General features: G+C 49.4%; 1 protein-coding gene across 1 annotated transcript; it reads left to right on the top strand.

Annotated features, from left to right (window-relative positions):
• Positions 1–5,885: 5,885 nt before the first annotated feature.
• Positions 5,886–7,577, top strand: CDKN1C (cyclin dependent kinase inhibitor 1C). The gene is made up of 3 exons (XM_079308736.1): positions 5,886–6,531; positions 6,618–6,744; positions 6,871–7,577. Exons 1-2 carry the CDS (start codon positions 6,081–6,083, stop codon positions 6,737–6,739), a joined length of 573 nt encoding a protein of 190 aa, XP_079164862.1. The 5' UTR covers positions 5,886–6,080; the 3' UTR covers positions 6,740–6,744; positions 6,871–7,577.
• Positions 7,578–21,944: the final 14,367 nt, after the last annotated feature.

The raw sequence follows: 21,944 nt of genomic DNA, 5'->3' as shown, positions 1-21,944 counted from the left end.
CATAGCAGGAGGATTGGATTAAGACAACCATTAATGGCCCTTGCGATGGACATTATATGATTCTATAACAGCCAAATTACACCTCAACCCCAATTTTTCACAAAATTGACTGTATTCTTCTATTCACAAATCTTGCCAAAGAATCATACAAACTTGGAGCAACTTGAGAAATCTGTAGGACGGTTATTACAGCTACACTTCATTCCCTTACTCTAGAAGCTCTGTGCACACGGTATGGAATTACAATCTGCACTTTCCCATAACCTGCTCTCCCTTGAGCTGCCCAGGGTTGTCTGCAGGCTGGTGGCCTGGAGAGCAGCATCCCCAGCAAACCATGCCCGGATTGATCTCCGTAACGCGGTACAGGCAGCCCGGAGCTCCCTTCGGCGGGCGAGCGGGGGGACGGGGCGGGCGAGCGCCGGCCGACATTAGAGGGCACCATTGCCCCGCACATCGCCGCACATTCCCGCGGGTCGGGGCCGGACAGGGGCTGCGGATGGCGAAGAGGGGCTGATTCCTCGGGGAGCTGCGGGACGGGGTGCGGGCAAGGCCCCAGCGCGAACGCGGCTCGCCCCGCTCGGTTTTCCGCCAGCGCCACACGGGCTGGGCGAGTAAAACTTGAGTTCCTTTACTCTCCCTGTTCACGCTGTTTTTAAGGTCTCCATCGTCAGGATTCTTTAAACACCCTCTGCTTCCCGAGTTGTGTTGCTTTCCTAGTTAGATTTCAAGACTTTTCTAGCGCTTTGGGGAGTTTTTTCATACTCTTTATGTTTGGGGTCCATGTGGAGATGCCTCTGATGCACTCACCCTGCTCTTGGGCTTGCTTTGGGACAGGCACCTCCCCTCTGCAACAGCCCAGGCCATGAACGATCTCCTTCAGGACTCCTGCTAGACTACCAGCAGTAAAATCCTGTTTACTTAAGAAACGTGAAACCAAAAATAAAACCTGCGTAATGGCCCCTTCACCGCTACCTCCCCCTACATAAAGTAGAAATAACCTATGAAAAGCTACTCCAAAAATAATATTACCATGGATCAAGATGAAAGGCGAGGGGAATGTCAAAACAAGCAAAATGCAAACCTCTCGTTTAATGCAAAGAGTGGCAATGAACAGGACCTGTGAGCGTAGAGCATGACTTTGACAGCAACTACAGCGACAGAAAAGCAGGGAATACAAATAAATGGAGCATTTAACTGCTGCTCAAATATAACTACACAGACAGCAAGCAAAAAAGAGCTGCCCTCCATAGGTAGAGCGAGCTCAAGATGCTGCTTGGTACCAGCCAATCCCAGCCTGCTTTCCCAGTTAACAGCACAGCATCCTGCAAACGAGCCAGGCTCCCAGTCAGGATGAAGGGCCAGATGGCGAGTGGAGTTCATCTAGTAAAACCACATGATGGCAAGAGCAAAAGAGGAGTGTGAAGAGAGAATGGAATGGCCCCTGGTGCACTGGCAGGTCCATCAATAGATTAGGCTAAATTCACTGCTACCTTTGTGCTACCCTAATGATGCACAGCAGCTGGACAGCAAGGCTGGCTCTCCTTTTAACAACCAAGAACAGAAGGAATAATAAAAAATATAATTAAAGGAAATTAAATTAAATTAAGCAATTTTTTTTTCCCTGAGATATTAGCCCATGCAATTTTTTTCTGAGAACACAATAAAAAGCAATTCAAACTGAATTAAAGCTGCCAGAATTTTTCCAGGGTTCTGCTCAGATTTCCTTTTCCCATTTCAACCCCTGAACTAGTGTGGTTTCACCCAGCTATCAAATCTAATAATTTGACATTTTATGACCTTGTCAAGAAATGGAAAATTCTGAGTCCATACCAGTTTGAATAATTTGAATTGTCACTCTGGTGGTAAAAAATCCTTGATGGAGTTTGAGCAGTCTGTCCTAACTTGAACCTTAATTGTAATCAGTTTATTTAAGCAGGATTCCAAAGTACCAAGCAAAATTGCCACTGATATAAATGCAAATTGCTTATGATCACATACATAGTAAAAGAGAAGTGCAAAGGAGATAAAATACCAATGTCTATTGGTCTGTGCCTCTGCTAGAGCAATTATGGGATACAACACATTCTCAAATGAAGCAATCACATGTGGATCACACAACGTTTGAAGAATCTTGAGTTAAACATTGCTGAGTGTAGATGATAGCCGTGTACTAAAGGAAATGAGAAGAGAGCAAAGCACAAACCTCCCAGCCTCAGGGGCCCAACAACAGGTCTGCTCATCTGGCAGCATGCTGATGACAATCCCTGTGGGATAACTTCACTCCAAGACTTGCCAAAAGACAGAGGAGTGCTCCTCCATGGCACCACGTCATGGGGACTGTTTGCCCCTATACATAAGCATCTCACTAAACCCTCTCTTCTGAATAAATTAACCTGGAGCTGCACAACAGCCACCCCCATCAGAATGACAGCAACGAGAATCTCTCTTTTGTTACCTCCACGATTTCTTATCAAATCTCCTTGGTTACTCCTTGCTCAGTTTACAGCACAAGGACCTCTCTTCCCCTATCTGCCAAGCCAGCCCTGTCTCTGACAGTCAATCTGGACCCTTTCCAAACAGAAATAGTCAAATGCAATAAACCTCCTGCAATTGCAATATCTTTGCAATGATGCACAGGCCATAAAGGAGTTTGCTTTTCCCTCCCCTCTTCCTTTTGAAAAAGAGCAGCCAGCAGAAATATACACTAGTTAAAGTCATTATTTTTCCTGACATAAGCAGATATGACTTGGATATTTTGAGCAAAAATGCTTCATTCTTATGAGGCATTGTTCTAACCATAGCAGTAATTACTCTGCTCAGTGTTCTGGAGCAGGAATTTCTAAAGAAGTTAATAGGCTTGGTGGTAGGAGCTTTTTGGGTAAGATTTTGTGGCTCATGTTAGGCAAACTGCTGGTTTAGAGGATCATAACCTACCCCTCTGGCCTGAGAGTTCACAGATCCACTAAATTAAAAACATCTCTGTGCATACAGTACTTCCTCCTCAGATGGGATGGATGCTCTCTGTCGCCACATAAAAAAAAAAAAACAAAAACAAAACAACAACAACAACAACAACAAACCCCAAAAACAAACAAACAACAACAACAACAAAAAACAAACAGAGAGTGCTGGAACTGGAAACTTGTGAGCAGAAAGTGGCCAGGACTGTCACCACCACCTTAAAACCTAAATGTATAGTGGAATAAAAAAAAAAAAAAAAAATCCAGTCAAAGCATTAGGGAACATTAACAGTGAGGAAGCTGAACTAAAAAAAGCAGGGGTGGCAATCTCGAATGTGAGCTGCTTTACCTCCCAGGTGAGCTGGAAGGTGAAGTGGCCTCAAACAAAAGGCAACTGCTGAACGTTGAAACCGTCGTTCCTCGCGTCCCTCAAGCGCTGCGTAAATATTGGCTAACCTCTGGAAAGGGTTTGGAAGGACAAGGACGTGGGTTTTGCACAGGGCACGCCCACATCTTGCAAATAGCGGGGGATCTCGCTCGTTCAGCTCAGCCTTCGCGGCAGGAATGTCTAAAGGCGAGGGGGCAGAACGCAGGAAAGACGGTCGCTGCCCTCGCCGGCACGGGGGGAGCACGGCAGCAGGTTTGCGGGGACTCCTCACAAAGAGCCCCTGTCTGCAGGGACCTGGCCACTGCCTTCTGGCTCCAGTCTTGAATACAGGGCACTCTTCCAGCAGGTTTCTTGGGGAACTCAAAGTATTTTCTCTGCATAGCACATTTATTCCTAAAACCACCACAACCTACGTCCCGAGAGATGCCTTTGATGGCTGCTGAGAGAAGTCCCCAGGTGAACACTGTGCCATGTTCACCACGTTCTCCAACATCCCAGCTTGTGACCCACACCTTCTCTCCTGACTGAACCCATGCCTACCTGATGTGCACCTCCTGCTTTTTAGGATGATGTGCTCTTAGTGATGAGGAACTCTTCGTGACCTGATCCCTAAATTATATCCTTGGGGCCAAGAGACTTCCATATGGCCATCTTCAAGGGTCATTTTGGGATGGAAAGGACAGTGGGGCAATATTCACCTAAAGCAGCCACATGGGTAAGTTGTTCAGCTCACCTGGGAAACTGAAAATGGCTGTTAAAAGCATTACATCTGAACAGGCATCTTTAAAAGAAAAAAGTCTTCACATTTCTTGAAACACCAGTGGTATCTCCATTAGTGAAATGGAAGTGGTCTGTCTCTATCAGTGGTCAGCAAAATCTTCTGCCAGGTGTGACTCCATGCCTGCCCAGGAAACAAGTGGGGATCTGGACTCTGAAGGCTCTTGCTGCATCTTCTCTTGGTCACCAAATTACTGACTCTTCCCACTGAGCATCCCACCTGTCCCCACAAACATCAGGAAATTACTTCAGGAGATCAGACCTGTCAAGGATAGATCCTTCCTGTGCAGTGAGCCAGGCTCCAACATTCTCTCTGCCAGCAGCAGCCAGCCCTGGTTCCATGGGTCCAAACCCACGGGCACTGCTGGTACCTCCTGGTGCAGGCAGATTTTGGAAGCACCGCTGAAGGTGCAGCACCTGGGAGGTGGCAGGGGCTGTCCCAGCTGCCACAAGCCTCTCACCAGCATGGCAAGTGCAGGAGTGAGGGTCCCCAGCAGTGCTGGAGGGCTGCTCTGGCACAGAGGTGGGACCAGTGTGGAAACACTTCAGACTTACTTTGGTGCCCCTGGCAAGGCCTTTCCATGGATGCAAAGACAAATGCCCTTCTTGAAGCATACCTGCCTGTGGCACCATTGTCCTAAGGGGCCTAAACCTGCAATCCCTCCAGCCCTGCAGCAAGCCAGCATCTGGGGCAGTCTCTGCAGAGCCAGCACATCCCAGGAATTAATATTAATTTAATTCCTTCTAGGGAATAAAACCATCCAAGTTCCCAAAAGGCAAGAGCCATAGGGACATGAGGAATGAGGAGGTCCCCAAACACACTGCATGGAAGATGTTCATAATTTCTCTTGTTGTCTGCAGATGAAAAAATCATTGCCATGATGATCCTCTGAGACGCTCATCAACACTGTGATGATGTTCTGGGACCAATTTTAGCACGGTGTCAATTATGCTCCCCCTTCTTTTCCTTTCATACTCCTCCATCCCAAAGCAACAAAAGGCAATGATTGCAGTGACCTGCAGAAAATGTAAAGCACAAGCCAGCTGATCCCTGGCAACACAATAGCGAGATTAGTTCATCTGCAGTGAACAAACACGTATTATGTGGGTTTTAAAGTCAGGAGAGGAAAATGCTGTGGTTTTCATGTACTTCTATTCACTAGGCTGCAAGTTATTACTTCCATGCAGCTGAGAAGCCCTATTTTTAAAAATAGCCTTCAGCTTGTTTTGAAATCTGCAAGCATCTCGCTTTGTTTTGCAGCAGCGTAATAAAAATCCCTGAGCCAGAAACGATCCCGTTTTCCTCCACTCGCATCACCTCCCCCGCCCCAAGCCCCCGCTCTCCACGGATGCTGAAAAAAAACTGGCGACACTCCTCGAGGAGAGAAAAAAAAATCCCAATCAAAATAATAGTAAAAATAATTGCAAAAAACACTCCCACACGCACTCTTCACTCGGAAAAGGTAACACGGAGCGGGGGAAAAGAAAAAACCAAAACAACAAGCCCGAAAGCGGCCGGCTTGGAAGCGGCGGCGGAGCCGCGGCCGGCGGCAGACAAAGGGAGCGGGGCCGCGCTCCGGGGCCGGGCCAGCGGCGGGGCCGCCCCCCGGTCCGCGGCGGGGCCGGGCCGGGCCGGAGCGGGCCAATGCGGCCGGCGGCGGCGCGGCGCTGCCCCGCGCAGCCAATGGAGGGCGCGGGCAGCAGCGCTGCCGCCGGGGGCCGGGGGGCGGCGGGGGGGCCCCGCCAATCGCGGCGGGCCGGCGTCAGGGAAACACTATTATGCTAATGGTGTTTTGCTCGCACTCGCGGGGAGCGGGGTTTAAAAGGCAGCGGCCGGGGGCAGGGGTTCAAAGGCGGGAGGCACGGCCGGTCTGAGCGCCAGGGAGCGAGCGAGCGGACGGGACGGCAGGAGAGGAGCGGCGGGGGGGCACCCACGCCTTCCCGGGCCGGCGGCGATGTCCAACGTGCACCTCTCCGGCGCCGCCGCCCTGGAGCGCCTCTCGGCCCGGAGAGCCCTGGCCGGGCACGGCCGCAGCCCCGTCTGCAGGAGCCTCTTCGGGCCGGTGGACCACGAGGAGCTGGGCCGGGAGCTGCGGGAGCGCCTGCGGGAGATGGGCGAGGAGGACCAGCGCCGCTGGGACTACAACTTCCAAACCGACACGCCGCTGCCCGGGCCCGGCCGCCTGCGCTGGGAGGAGGTGGAGGCCGGCGCCGTGCCCGCTTTCTACCGGGAGACGCTGCAGGTGGGACGGTGCCGCGTCCCCCTCCTCCGGGCGCCGCCGTCCCCGCCGCCGCCGCCCGCCGCCGGCAAGGGGCCCGGGGGGCGGCTGAGCCGGGAGAACCGCGCCGCGCCCCGCCGCCGCGGCGTGCGGCTCCGCCGGAGGGGCCCGACCGCCCGCATCACAGGTGCGTGGGGAGCCGGGGGGCGCGGGCAGGGGGCGGCCCGCCGCACGGGCTGACGGACCCCTCCTTCCTCTCCGTCCCCCATCCAGATTTCTTCGCGAGGAGAAAAAGGCCGGCGGAGCCCAAGGCGGCGGCGGAGCGCCCCGCCGGCTGCCCGCCGCCCCCCGCCGCCGTGCCGGCTGAGCAGACCCCCCGCAAGCGGCTCCGGTGAGCCAGGTGAGGCGACGGTGTCCGGCCGCTTTCTGCGGCGCTCTCTTACTTATTTCCTACACCACAAGCACTTTTTTTTTTTTTCCTCCCTGCTTATTTTTTTTCCACCCCCTCCTCCTTTTTGTTCTCCAGCCTTTTGCACTACTGCACCCACGGGAGAGGCGCGCCGCTGCGGGAGGCGCGACGCCCCGGAGGCGCGGGGGGCCGGGGCGGGCGGCGAGGCGAGCCGGGACCCCCCCGCGCCCGCCCGGCCCGGCAGCGGCACCCGGAGCGGGAACCGGAGCGGAGCCGCAGCGCCGGCCGCGCACGGAGCAGTGTTACCGTACAACAGTGCAATGTATGACGTTCTGTACAGAAATGTATTAATGCCTAATGTGAGTACACTGGCCAGAAGTGTAAAGCTTTAAAAGTCATTTATAAGAAATGTTTAATCTCTGCTGAGCTCTCAGTGCAAACAAAAAAAAAAAAGGAAAAATTAAAAAAACAAGTGTATATTTGTACAAAACTTTTTTTAAGAGTTATACTAACTTATATTTTCTATTTATGTCAGAAACGTGGATAACTTTGACATCCAATAGTCTTTTTTTTTTTTTTTTCTTTTGGTTAAGCCAAAGGGCACTATATTTGCTTTTGTTATTCACAAAATGTAAATTTATTTTTATAGTGGATTTTTTTCCTTTTTTTGCATTCACAAGATGTAGCTATAAATCAAAACATTTTTTTAGACTTTACTTGAAGACAAATCTGTTTAAATGGATCCTGAGCCGGTCTGTACCACTGCCATTGCAAATAATGCCACCAACTTCAGTAATAAAATTGAATAAACGTCAGGAAACTGCCGCAAGCCTGCTTGGTGTGTGTTGGAGGGGAAGTCCGGGGGGAGGGCTGCTTGGGCGGGAGAGCCCAAGCTCGGAGTCTCTCGGTGGAGGAGGGGGGGTCCCCCCTGTCCCCGGGGTACCCCAGGAGCGAAAAGCGGGCGTGCGGCTCGGAGGGGCGAGGAGAGACTGTTCCCTTAAAAACAACTTCAAACTCCCGAGTGCTGCCGGAGTAAACCGAGCATCAGGAGAGCACACGCCCTTTATCACACCCTGACTTTGGGCGCGTCGTAATGGTTACTTTGAACAGTTCGCCCTTTCTTGCCGAGGCTGGATGTGCCCCCCTGGAGGGGCCGGGCCGCCCCCCTCACCACAGCCTCGGGGGGTGGCTGGTGCTCATGGCCTCAGCTCGGGGTTTTGCCCCTGTCGTGGCTGTACAAACCTTCCCCCTCCCCCTCTTTCGTCCTCGCTCCCCAGCCTGGAGCCCAGAGCCCTGGCTACTGCAGGGAAGCACTTCCTGGTACCTCTTGCCCAGCAATGATTTACAGGACAAACACACAACAGTTCTAGGAAAGGCAGCAGTTTCAGCTCGCCCTCAAAGACGTCAAAAGCAAAACAACACTCACACAAAATAAACCTTCCCACGAGACGGAGCAGGCAGCATTTTGACAGTGCTTTGGTGACCGTGCTGTCACAGCCATGCCACCAGCAGCACTCTGCGGCATCGCTGCGGCCCGAGGGCAGGTGGAAGCCGCGGGATCCGCTCCAGCGCTCCCATGGGCTTGGGGCGCACGCCCTGCTCTGATCCCAAAGCTGCCGTGCCCGAGAAAGGCGGACACGCCAGGGCTGCTGCTGGCTGCAGGTGGGGCAGAATCGGGATGCTGGAGAGCGCAGATGGGGAGGAGGACCAGGACGTGGGGACTGGCTGGACTGATTTATGCCTTTCCGATTCCACTCCCCAATTTCGCACCTCTGAGATGCTGCACCCCCACGCTGGACCGAGCAGCTGGGGCGGACCAAGAGGGCGTCACTCCCTGGCTTTCTGATCTGTGTATGATACACTTCCACGGAGGGGGAGGGAGCTCGGAGAGTGAGGTTCAGGGTGAATAAGGCTCAAGGTTTGCCCACATCGTCTTCTCCCGTCACTGCGCTCCTCTCTGCCCCCCCTTTCCCCCCAACCTCTCCCCCCGCTGTCACGGCCGCCAAACGCTCCTGGCTGTAAAAGTAACATTGATTACCTCCAGCTCCATGATCGCTTAATCAGAACGGGATTATTTTACACGCCCGCATCAGTGGCCGCTGACTCAATACGATTTTCCCCCGCTTTGAAAAGAAAAATAGCTTTTCCCTTTCCTTATGAAAGCCAACAATACCCGGAGTGAGGCAGCTGGATCCTCCAGGATTTATGGGCTTTTCTCTCGCTTTCATGAAAGCAGGTGCCTTTGGGACCTCCATTGTCCCAGCCCGCAACTAATAATAGACTTTTTGCAATGAAAGATCCCTGCTCCGAGCTCCCAAATACCTCGGCCGGAGGAGCCACGAGGTGTGCCCAGGAGGGAAGCTCTCACCGCGGGGACAGCTCAGGCACGGGGCTCTAAAGCAGTAATTCCCGGGGATGGGCAGCGGCCGAGCGGGGCTCGCAGCCCGCACAGGAGGGCCGGTCCCGCAGCGCCCGGGGGTGCGGGAAGGTGTGCGGCCGCCCCCGCGCCCTGCCCCACCCAGCCCGGCCGGCCCTCCGAGCCCCGGCACAAAGCACACTGCCCCTATTCTTTCGGCCTTTGTAGCCATATGGCAAATCCATGTAGACACAGCCAACATCCATTTATTCAGGCACATAATGTCCCGCAACAGGGAACAATTGGAACTTTGTTTGCTTCTATTATTGATGCGAATGGGCGACAGAGAGAGAGGGAGAGAGAAAAAAAATCATTTAACTATAAGAGATATCCAGCTAATTATGAACCATATGTGCCTATAGTTTCAAAGCAATCCAATGAAGTTCATTTTAAATCTAGACTACTTTATTAGTACGGAAGACAGATGTCTCAACAGTACATGCATCAGAGGAAACCATGTAAAGAAGTTCTTGAAATATTTAACTAGGACTCATTCATTGTCAGAGGGGCTTTAAAGTGCCCTTTATCATGAGAATGCATAGGCAGAAGCGGAGGGAGGCTGCCGGTTGTTACCACCAACCCACTTACCCCTTAGCGCTAAATCCCAAATTCCACTTTGGATTTGACGACAGGAATATTTTTGGAAAGGGTTCAAAATATCAGGGGTCTTGAAGGACCGAGCTTGCTGCTCATTACAGCTACAAAAAGTCAGGTCATTATTTGAGCTGCCCTAATCCCAGACTGAAACCAGCGACGCAATTAGAGGAATAATCTACTCCAAAATCACCACTGCTGCCTCTCCCAGGGAGCAGAGCACGGCTACTGCAGGTCCTCCCCTGCGCCAAGAGAGACCAGGACAGGAGCTATAACAAATCTGGACCTCCAGAAATTTTTCATACAAGTGTCTCTCGATGTGAATCTGTGGTGGGCACCTAAAGGGAAAGGGTGCTGAAGGGAGACTGGAAGGGAAGCTTGGTGGGATGAAGTTTTTCAGATTTTTAATTTTTTTTTTTTTTTAAGGGAATGCAATTATCAGCAAACAATCTTGGCAAAAAGATATCTTTATGAGCTCAGCAACATGTACCAGTAATTAAGCCACTTCAGTTAGATGAATGCAACATATGGTTGACACTGGGAATCATTCTCCTTCCTAGCCACAACTTTTCTTTCTGGGCCAAAACTTGTTCTATTATCACTTAAAAGAAACAAAAAGCTGCTTCCCACTTCTTCAGCAAATATTTGTTGCTAATGAGCAGGAGGTGTATGTAACAGAATGGGGGAAAAAAATCCATCATTTTTAAAGAATAATTTCTTATTTCTTATTCTGACACAGAAATAAAAAATTAATTTGCAATGAGTTGTGATTGCTTGGTAGGATGGCTACACAGGATTCACAAAGAGAGATGCAAATTAGATTGGCCATTTTAAAGCAAAGAAACAGATATGAAGAGTAGCCGCACATATAAATATATATACATACAAGAAATAACTAACCAGGAAGTATAAAACAATTCATCCAGGAACAAGGTTTTTTTAAAGTCAACTATTGCTACAGGATAAAATTAAAATGGTTTTCCAACATCTTGCCCTCCTGTACCTGCCCAGAAATGTTACTCTTGACAAATACTTTAGAAACAGAGGGAGCCAAAACACAAACCAGAAGTCCTTAGCTAAGATGAAAGGTTAGGATTATATCTGACTCTGATAAGATGGAGAAGAATAAAGTATCTTCTCCACACACACACAGTATCCAATACTGAAATACACAAGCTCTTTTGGTGTCAGTGGTGAAATTCCTAATGGAAAGTTCTTTGTGTTTTGGTTTATTCTGTAGTTTTTTTGAACCATGGGGGATTCTTAACCATATGTTTCCAAGAAACCTTGGTTGGAACAGTTTTTGGGGGAAAAGAGAGTGAAAGATACCAAAACAGTTAGATGAGCTGTATAGAATGTAAAAGCCCTGAAGCAGGCCCTGCTGAGATCAAAAACAACTCAAACTCTTTTAAACACAGAACAGACCAAATTTCAGACCCACTTTCCACAATCCATGTGGCCAATCCTCTGCTCCAGGAAAACCAGTGGCTTCAAATCTACATCTGTGGTGCCATGTGGGCCCCAGTCTCCAGGATGGGGATGCAGGAAGAGGGAACAGGAGGATGAGGAGGCAGTGCCAGAAGACATCCAGGATTGGGATAACAAGGCATGGGTGGAGCAGGAGTGTGGCTCTGGTACACTGAAAGAGGCTGGGCAGAGGACACAAAATTCCACTGGTGTGCACCAAGGGAGGGACAAAAGGGAACAGGCCACAACAATTATACCCTGTACATTCCTTCAGAGGCTGCCTGGCCCCAACACATCGCTGCTGTCAGCAAACACCCATGAAACTCATCCAGTAGCATCCTATCCCTCTCCTCAATTCATTCACAGATGGGTGCTAACAATAATCTCCTCTTTTCAGTTCCTATGTCCCAGGCCAGTGTGGGATCTAAAATTGCTCCAGAGCTGCTGAGGAGTCAGTAGGTTTCATCCACATCACCACAGGATTACTCACTCTCCCCTACCAGATTTGCTTTACCCTGTTTGATACTCCCTGTCACACACATCACACCTGTATTACACAGAGAAGGAGGATTGGGAAAAAACCCTCAAGTTTTGGAAGTGCCCAAACTCTCTGTACAATTTCAGCCCAGATATTTTGCTCCCAGTGCATTTTCACAGCCATACACACCAATTCTTCCCCCAGGACACACAGTACCCAATTCACCCAGTGCTTTACCTTTCAGACTGGATCTGGGCTGTGCAGCAAAGGTGAAACTGCTGGATAAACTCCTGCCAGAGAAACCAAAGCGAGGGGCTAAAGGATGCTTTCCTATTTAATCCAGTGCAAAGACTTGAATGCAAGCCTTTATTCTTCAGAGAACAGTTGGCTCCTCCTGACCTGTTCCTGCCACAGAGGCTTTGTGCAGTTCAGGGCCAGGTGCTTCAAGTTTTCTTAAGCAGACATTAATTGTGCCCAGGTTTTTTGGGCAGCTGATACGAGCTGCTGGGGTCTGACTTGTGAAAGTGCTGAGCATCCACAGCTGCAGCCAGGGTCACAGTGTCTGGCTCTGCATGTGGTTTTGGCCAAATGAAGCTCATGGTTTGAAAAGGAACAGCTATGGGGTACCTTGGACCAACACTCCAAATTAATTATTAGCTGCCATCTCTTTTTATTTGTCTCCCCATCGTTAAATGGGGATAATAACACTCATCACTTACATGCTGATCCATTAATGTTTGGAAAGTGCTGGGTTACTACCGTGGGCAGCACTGTACAAATCTGGTGGGGACATTAATAAAGTCTTTGAGCAGGGTTTGAATACTGCCCAGTTAATAAGACATAGCACCGTCCATTGAACATCGAGAAAAACAAAATTGAGCAACTGCTCATTAAAGTGAGCACCGTTCTCTCTGTGCACTCAAAGCCATCATTTAATTAGAAGATTTTATCATGGTGAACAGACACAAGGGGGCAGAGCCAAGGCCCCGTCTTCCCTCATCCTCGCCTGCTCCTCATCAATCACGCCAGGGTATTTCTTGTAACCTGCAATAAGAACCTAAAAACATTCAATTGTTTTTTTTTCCCAAGCCCCTGCACTAACAGAAATCACTGCCTGAGCTTTGACAAGTCTTTTCCCCTCGCCAGATCTTTTTTTCCTTGCTGCCCACTTGCCTGGACTCCTGCAGGCACAGCCACTCGGCCCCAGCCTGTGGTCACCAGCACCCTTGACACCACAGCAAGGCTAGGAAATCACCTCTGTGCCTGGCTGTGAGGTGGGGGAAGCAGAAGAATTTATCAGAACTGGAAGGTGCTTTGTTTGGGGCTGTTCTTGGCTGATATTGGATTAGAGGCACATAGCATGCAGCTCCTCTTGCAAGCCGTGGGGGCTGGTATCAATAAATGTGTGAATCAGCCACCTCAAAAAGCAACAAATGAAACCAAAAAACACCTTTCCCCGAGAATACATCCCCACCATTGCATGTGTTTTGACATGAAAGTTCTGAGGAAAAGTCCCTGTCTGGGTCACATCAGGCAGCCTTAGACTTACTGGGAACTGAGGTTTAGAGCAATTTATTCTGGAAAACAATGAGCACGAATTAAGTTGTTTTCATACATTTGGTAATTGGTTTAGCAAAGCCAGCTTTTCTTAGGACCTTCAGTCAAAATGTTTTCAAACATGGATCTAGTTAACATCACTTCAGTTTTGCCAGTGCAGCACAGCTTTCCATCTGCTGACTGGTGATCCCAAAAGGTTTGGATTTTTTGTTTGTTTTTGGTTTTCTCTCACCCTGCTCACAGCGAGCCAGACTGGGAATACTGATCTCTGTTTCTCTATTCTATACTGCACATCAGGAAGAAAAACATGTTTCTTTTTCCTGCTGACTGAGGGACTCCAGACACATATCCCTTCAAAGGAGGAAGCCCAACTTTTATGCCAAGACCAAAATTTAGGAGCTGCTATGGACCATGGTTTTCTGGTTGGAGAGCTGTAGGAGAGGGTGCAGTGGTACCCACACCTCTGTCTTCCTGCTTTTCACCCCTCTTCTCCAAAACATACAGGATTTCCACACCACCCTCTGCAGCATTGGTGAGGAACCCAGGGAATGCAGCTTAATGGATGTTACAGGGAAACAAATGTTTAATTTGAATTGAGATGGCAAAAGGCATCTGCAAAATCTGCTCTTCTATCAAATTGCCCATTCCCCCTCCAGCTCCCAGTCTGTGAGTGGTGGGGCAGGGCAGGGGGAAGAGGGGGAACACCCTGCAATTCTCTCCCCACCAGCAAAACTGCTGGGCTGTGCGCTCCCTGGAGACACGGCCAGGCACAGCCTGTCCACTGCAGAAAAAAAAAAATTAAAATAAATAAATAAAAAAAATTTATATATATATAATTAAATAAAAGCAGCCATCCGTGTTTGCTGTCGGTGCACAGCACAGCCCCAGCAGCAGCAGTCACCTCTGCGGGGGGGATACAACAGGAGATTTGGGGATCATTTCCATAACAATCGCTGTTAGCAAACACCCATAAAACACAGCGGGCAAAGACACCTTACCAGGAGGAGTTAGCTGCAAGTTGAAAGACATGCTTGTTGGTTTGGCTTTTGTGCCTGTCCGCAGGATTTCGAGGACTTGGTGCAAAAATTATCTTAAACTGCACAGGATTAAAAATAATAATCCCAATTTTATTTAACAGCTATTAACAAGGAGAGAGAAAACAGAGAATTTGTATATGATGCTTGATCAAAGTTCGCTGAACTATTCCATCAGAGGAAGGACAGCAGGGGGGTGGCAGAGGGGAGGAAAAGAAAGAGGAAGAGAATAAAACTTTTCCAATTATCATATTTCTCTGAAATTCAGCTATGCAGAACCGGATTAATTACAGACTTAGCAGAAATATTGCAAAATGTCGGCACGGAAGGGGCTTTTTCTTGACCCTGTGGACTATAATGGGAGATAAAGAGATTGACCATTTTGGGAGGAGGATGCCTTCATTTCTCGACGTGACTGTAGATTATTTCGGCTTCAGGAGACAAGAATGTCCCTTTAACATCTGACCTGGCCTTTATTTAAGAGCAGCACTTCACGGTTCAGGAAAGACAGACAATTTTCTAATTCCCAGCTCTGCTGGAGGCTGAGGCAGCAACTTCCAGACAGGACACCTGCTAACACTAGAGAAATGGCATTATTATGTCTACAAGTTTACAAATCTGAGGATCAAAAAGCCTTTGCTTCTGCTGCTACTCTACAGGCCAAGAACGACGACTTCTTCAAAACAGAGTTGCACAGAGTTTTTTTCTTCCCCCCTCCAAGAAATGGTTTCTTTTCACTTTGAGCAGATCGGTTTCCACGTGAAAAAGTCAATAGTCAAAGAGTTCCCTAAGTTTCATTGGTGTGTAGCAGAAAGGGGATTAGACCTGGGGCCTTTTTACTGGCAAGCCTTTAAGCAAATAAATGTTCTTGAATTCTTAGAGAAACAAACCTAACTTAAACAAAAATCCAGAATATATGGGATTTGCCCCTCCCCAACACAAATTTAAGAGAGAGAGACACAGAAATAAATAATTACTGAAGATTTAAGGGATACAAGGATTAAATCCTTTTCTACTGTAATTTTGCTTTTATTTTTGCAAGCTAACCCAGAGAGAATGCTTCCATACACTCACATCAAGCTATTAATTGTAACTAGTGCAATGCAATATCAGAAATAATATAATCATTAGAGTAATGCAATATAATAAATATTAGGATAGTACAATAATTCATTTTAACAGATCAACTGTGATTTCCCAGCAATGAGAGAAGAAAAAGCAGATGGCATGCACATTCCCCACCTTCCCTCAGAACCATACCTGGTAGGCAAAGGCACTAATTAATTCCTTCACACCTTAAAGTTCTAAAGTAGAAGCTGTGGATTTTCTCTTGGGGTACAATCAATCACATATATATATATATGTATATGACTGATACATATATTTATATGTATGTTTATATATATATATGTGTGTATGTATGTGTATAAATTTGTACTGACAGCCAGCTGCTGCTGCAGAGCTGCTCCCCCAGCCTGCAGACACACATCCAGGTGTCTGTGCCAGCCATTTGTCAGCCATGGATAACACCTGGACCAGTGTTTGCAGGCTGGCTTTAATTAAGCCAGAAAAATTAAGGAGAACTCAAGCAATGCAGTTGATTAACATGATCAGTGAGTAAATATCAGCATTTTGCTCTAACAAAACAAATAATTTGGGGGAAAATCAAGTATAGGTTTGTGACTGCACAGAAAATGATAAGCTGTGTGTTAAGTTTGCCTCTCTGCACCATTACATAGTTTAAAAACTTTTCAGACATCAATCTCCTTTTCCCAATGTGTACCTTTGTGAGCCCAGACTGCAATGCTCACCTGCCAAGCTATTCCAGCTCTGTGGAGGTGCCACCTCTGATTTCACAATGAGCCACCCAACAGCTGTGCACAGCCTGAGCCTTGGCCCATCTGGAAATCTTGGTGGTGCCTTAAACCACATCCAACCCCACCGGCAACTGGGGCAGATCCTCGGGTCTTTCCTGCTGCTGAGGGATTGGCTGTAAAGCACAATTCCAAACCCAGTGCCAAAATGCACAGGTGCCTTAAAATCCTTGTCTGGCTGACCTGCCTTGAACAAGGCTCCTTCCTGCTGAAAATTCAGGAGCCAAGCCCACCTCTACCCCAGAGACAAAATCACCTTGATATTGTGTGAAGAAGAGCAGCATCCCCCCTCAAGTTGCACGTACCCACAAAATACCCATAAAAAGGAGCAGCTCAGACACAGGGCTTACCCCGTACAGCAGCAACTGTGAGAAGGACTCTGCGTTTCATCTTGGGCAGTTGCTGCAAGCACTATTTAGCTATCTATCTTTAAGGTGATGAAGGTGCTCTTTTGGCACTTTTTTCCTTGTTGAGAACAAGCATTTCAGCGCGTGTTTAAGGCACTTCAAAGGTCCAAAAAGAACATTTGAGCATAGGTCCCTTTGAGGACAAGTCCATCCCGCAGTCCCCATCCTCCTGTGCTCTGCAGTCCCCGTCCCCACCCTCCCAGACTCAGACCTGTGGTGGCACCCGCCCCACACCTCCCATCAACACCAACGCTCGCCTTTTCGAAAGAAAGTTTGAAAAAGAGAGAAAACATTTATTTTCACGGCAAATCCAGCCTGATGACCCCACCGATGGCAAGATGCTCAGGAAGAATTTTCCTTTTTCCTTAGAGGAAAACGGCGGGGAAGGAGGAGAGCTTTAAAGGGAGGGAGGGAGGAGGCCGAGCTCATGCACGGATTTTAATCTGATCACTTCCCTGTCAAGCTAATCCCTGCCTGACTCAGATCGGACTTTTAGAAACGTGCCTGGAAACCAAAAAGCAAACCTCATTTGAATGAAGCACACACTCCGCAGCCCCCATCTGCAAAGGCCTGCAATTAAATGCAAAAGAAAAAAAAAAAGAAGAAAAAAAAAAGAAAAAAAAAAAAAAAGAAAAACGGAGCGGAGGGGGGGGGGGGGGGGAAGAGAGCGAGAGAGAAAATTAGCATTTTCCGCGGCCATCTGGCATGAGGAGCAGGCGATGGGGAACAAAAGGAGATTTAGGCAAAGGGGAGAGGCGAGTGTGCCATGGCATTGACCTGCAAATGAGCCTTTGTGAGCGAATTAAAGCTTCCCGGACCCCCCGGGACACCCCAAAACAGGCACCATTACAAACCATCCGGACAAAAACCCACTCATCAAAATTGTCTGCGTTTGAAGGGAGGGGGGAGAGGCCATTTAAATCTGCACCTCCCTGCCCCCACCCGCAGTAATAGGCTGTTAATAGGGGCTTGGCGGGGGGAGCCGGCCCCCTGCACCCCCGACCCTACACCCCGCTCCGACCGTATAGCGGGGGGGACACCTTAGAAACGTGGCTTGTCCATAAAACGCACCCGACACGTTATTTATAGCCCTATTCCTAAACAATGGGGAAGAAATAAGGAAAAAAAAAAAAAGAAAAAAAAAGAGGGGGGCATTTGGTGATATATCAGCTTCCAGATGCTGTTTATTTAATTCGAGGGGAGGGGGGCGAAGGGTTGTTCCAAAGTAGATTTCTAAAGCAATTATTAATAATTTAGGGTTTGGGTTTTTTTAATGGAGATGATAAAGAGGAAAGTGATAATCAGGGATGCCGCCGTCCCAAGAGAGATGGAAAATTGTGCGGGGTAGGGTTTTTGTCTCCTATCCTCCCTTCCCTCATGACTCTTGCCTTTAAACCGGGAAAGCTTGAGGATTTGGAAGTGAAAGCAAAGATTTTGGCCTGGGGTAGATACATGAAAAGGGAGGGCGTGGAGGGGGGGGGGCAAGCCATCTCCCCCCCATCTCCCCTCCAGAAAGGGAATAAGGACTAAAGTCGGGGGCCAGCTGGGGGAAGCTTGTAAATGAAACATGTTTCTTTTATGGCGCTCCCCCCCGGGGGACAGCCCCATTATAACCCACCAGCTATATGGACTCAGCTGCCGCTCCGGCCCGCCGCAGGTACCGGGGCGGCAGCGGCCGGGGCTGGGAGGGCGTGCGGGGCCGGGCATGCACTGCTGGGCATGCATGTGTGAGTGGGCATGCACTGCTGGGCATGCATGTGTGAGTGGGCATTCCCGGCTGGACACGCATGGGTGTGAGAGCATGCAAAGCTGGGCATGCAGGGCTGGACGTGCACTGCTGGATTTGCACGGCTGGACATGCATGCATGTGTGGACATGCACTGCTGGGCATGCACTGGACGTGCGCGGCTGGACGTGCACGCGCGCGCAGGTGAGCGCGCTCCCGCGGGCGGGGGCGAGCGGCGCTCGCAGCCCCCCAGGTGCCGCTCCCCCGGGGTTTGTTTGCAGTCAATATTCATGTGTTTCTGTCACCGGGGCGGCTCTTTTCACAGTGATCAGCCGGGCAGAAGGCTGAATGACAGGAGACTCGTGGCTCGGCTGCTTTGGGGAGGGGGGAGGGATGGGTCCCAGCCGCCCAGCCCGCTGCTGCTGCGGGGATTTTGGGGGGCCCAGCCCTGCGGGAGGGGGTGCCCGGCTGGGGGCCGCGGGCCTGGCCTGGGTGGGCACAAGGGAGCGGCGCTGGGCACCGGGTGCCTCCCGCTGCGAGCCAAGGCTGTGGCTTCGGGAGACCCCCCTACCCTAAACACACACCCACACACCCATCCACACGCACATGGCCCGTGGGATAACAGTGTCCAGCTTGGTCACCCCCGTTCCCTGGCTGAGCCGGGGGTGACGCGGGGGGACCCAAGCGTGGGGCGCTCTAGGGTGGCTGGGGGCTGCTGGCGTCCCGCAGAGCCGCGGTGCAGGGGGACCCCCGGGATGGCCGTGAGCCGGCTGGCCCGGGCAGGCAGGGTGGCAGCAGGATGGGCTGCCGAAGCATTTTGGATTTTTCTGCACGCTGAGCAACAGGAGACAAGCGGCAGCCTGCGGTGCTGTGAGTGGCAATGCTCCCGGGGGCTCACAGCTCCCCTCGCCCCCACGGTAATTCCAAACTGCAAGGGCAGGAGCTGTGCTCCCAGCTGGGCATCCCACCGCGGTGCTGAGCCTGAGCCCCGCCTTGCAGAAACTGCGTTTTGTCCCCTCCCGCTTGCCCAGGCGCCTTCCCCTCGCCTCACAGCGCTGCTCTGTGTGTGCATGTTTTGTTTGGTTTTGTTGTTTTCTTTTTTTAAGTCCGCAAACTTGTGATTTTCTGTGCAGCTTGCGGGGAGCGAATCAGTATGAGGGAGCACCCTTCTCATTGAAACTGGAGGTGAATAAATTATGAGCAGGCGAAAATTGGAACAATGTCTCTGAGCGAGTGTTTTCTAGAGAGTTACTATTCCAGGCTTTGAAATCAATTGATACATAATTAGATTCCTCAAGAGAGGACAAACAAGGGCTGCCATTCACCCCTCCTTCTCCCACATGCATCCCAAAGAGAGACTGGAGGCTTTAGCAGAAACCAGACAGCCAGCATTCTCCAGCACTAAAAACATATTCTGGCTTTGGGTGTTCATTTAACAAACAGATCCTTGAACCTTGCTTCTGTTTTCAGTTTATTTCGACCATGTTTCTTTGTGTTCAGTTCATTAAAACATGTCTCTTTTGAGATCTATTTTTACATTTCAAGAATCCAGTATTGTACTTCTGTGGTGGCAGATGGCCCTAGACATCCAAGCATAAGCTCTTTCCTGCTTTTTTCCCCCTCTTTCTTAGGTCCTTTCTGCGCTGCACTTGAAGCTGTGAGCAGCAACCATCCCTTTTTGCAAGGACTGGGGCTGGCTCTCGATTCAGCACAGGGTTCTAACATGTTACAGTCCCTGCTGTGCCCTCGAGGTGTATTTTAGGCACAGCGGGTGCTACTGTCTGTAAAGTAAGAGCCCTCCACAGCTGGATAGATCCTCATCACACGGGTGGCACGAAGGCTAATTTTGCATCTTTGCCTCATTTTTACCTCATGATAATGTTCTGTGGTCCCCCAAATGAATTTATCACTGGTAAAGGTTGAGTTTTATTCTTGAGGGAGACAGAAAATATGGACTTGGGTTTGTAAAAGAAAGGGAAAAGCATGTGACAATTAGAAAAAATATTGTAAAGGTTATAGAACAAAGCAGCAGCACCCCTAGCCAAGTGGGCCACCTAATTGAAGGCAATGGCTTGGCTCCACTGGCTACCCTCGATGTGCTAGCCACAACCACTTCCAAACCTGATATCACACATGGGTCAGAGTCCTGCAGCTGTGAGCATAATTTTTGTCACATATCAATAGGACTAAAAAGACCTGTACCAACAGCAAGAAAAGGCTGCCTGAGCTGCTGTAGACCCTTTTCTTAGGTAAGGCAGCAGCCATACTGTAGCCTACAATAAGCTGAGTGTCTTGAAGACATTACAAACAGAATAACAATTCCTACATTTTATTAAGTCATGGGATCTGTAGGAGAAAGTAAGGTAAATCTGACTTATGTATTATTTGGAAGCATAGGCACAGGTAAATCTGTGTCCTCTCTAGTAAAAAGGTGAAAAGTCTGAGAGGTTTTTTGTCCAAAGATAGTCCAAAAGTAGACAGACTGCAGGCTGGTTTGCTGCTCCAAGCAGTCCCTTGCTTTGAGTGGTTGCCCACCTTGTGTCCTGATACAGCCCTGCCTACTAGCAAACTCTGAAGAATAATATGGATTTGACTTAGCCTCACAGGTTTTTTTCCACCCTCCAGCCTTAGCACAGAAATCCCAATATTTATGTCTTTCTGGTGGATTTGGATAGGATATTAATACATATACAGCTCAGTGGAACAAGTTTGCATAGCTGCTGCAATTCCTCTTGTGTTGCTGGCCCCAGCCACAGCATGGAGTGAGTGCAGCTGGGGCCAGCAGGGACTCCTGGCTGAGGGTAGGAAATGCTTTGGAATGTAAGAGAGGATGGCACAGTCTCTGATTGCACAGGTTGTACTGGCAATCACAGACTCCCTTCAGGATGAGCCTGTTTCAGGTCTGCCTTGTGTCAGCCTCCAAAGAGCCCCAGGTTTCTGAGAGTGCACAGGAGAGGAATAACACAAGCTTCTTCCTTTCCCATTCACATGGATCCCCTCTGCCTTCTTCTGATGGGACTGCACTCAGAAATGAGGAGTGGCTGAATAAATCACTGTGTTGGAAGACATTGCCACATCACTAAACACTTAGGACTTCTGCAAGCCAGAGACCATTCTTTTTACCTCCTTTTGAGTGTCTCCTCCCTCCAAATTCAGAAGGTGAAGTTGAAGACAGCTTGGGAGTGAAACAACCCACAGACTCACAGCCTGGATGGAGGGGAAACCTTGGCAGCTGCAAGCCAAGTCTTAGAGAGGTCAGAGAAAGACAGCAAGAACACAAATGTAGAGAGCAGGAAACTTTCAAAGAGCAGGGAATGTTTGGAGCTTGTCAGGAAAGGAAAGGAAAAAAAAAAAAAAAACTCTGCAGATCAAAGCTTGATTAGTCTTAATCCTTCACAAAAATGCCCAGGTCCTTCCAACACTTGCTTTTTTTCCTTTCCCCATCATCCCTGCTATTGCTTGTCTTGGTGATTTGCTTGCAAATGTATTAGACAACTCCAGATCTTTCACTGTTAGAAGCATGAAAATAGAGGATAGGTACTATTATCCACTAAGCAACACTCCCACAGTTAGCACAGTCCTCCAGAGAGACCTGCCAGATAATGGCTTTTGAGAGGAGCTTAGAGACATCTGGAGTA

This window comes from Erithacus rubecula, assembly GCF_903797595.1.
Source record: "Erithacus rubecula genome assembly, chromosome: 6".
NCBI classification, from domain to species: domain Eukaryota; kingdom Metazoa; phylum Chordata; class Aves; order Passeriformes; family Muscicapidae; genus Erithacus; species Erithacus rubecula.
Note: the sequence above shows the minus strand (reverse complement) of the source record. Positions and strands in the feature narration are given on the sequence as shown.

Bases quoted from the DNA above. Each gene is read 5' to 3' on its own strand.
- CDKN1C (XM_079308736.1), top strand. From the start codon at position 6,081: ATGTCCAACGTGCACCTCTCCGGCGCCGCCGCCCTGGAGCGCCTCTCG. The intron at 6,532-6,617 runs GTGCGTGGGGAG...TCCCCCATCCAG, and splicing joins CCCGACCGCCCGCATCACAG to ATTTCTTCGCGAGGAGAAAA.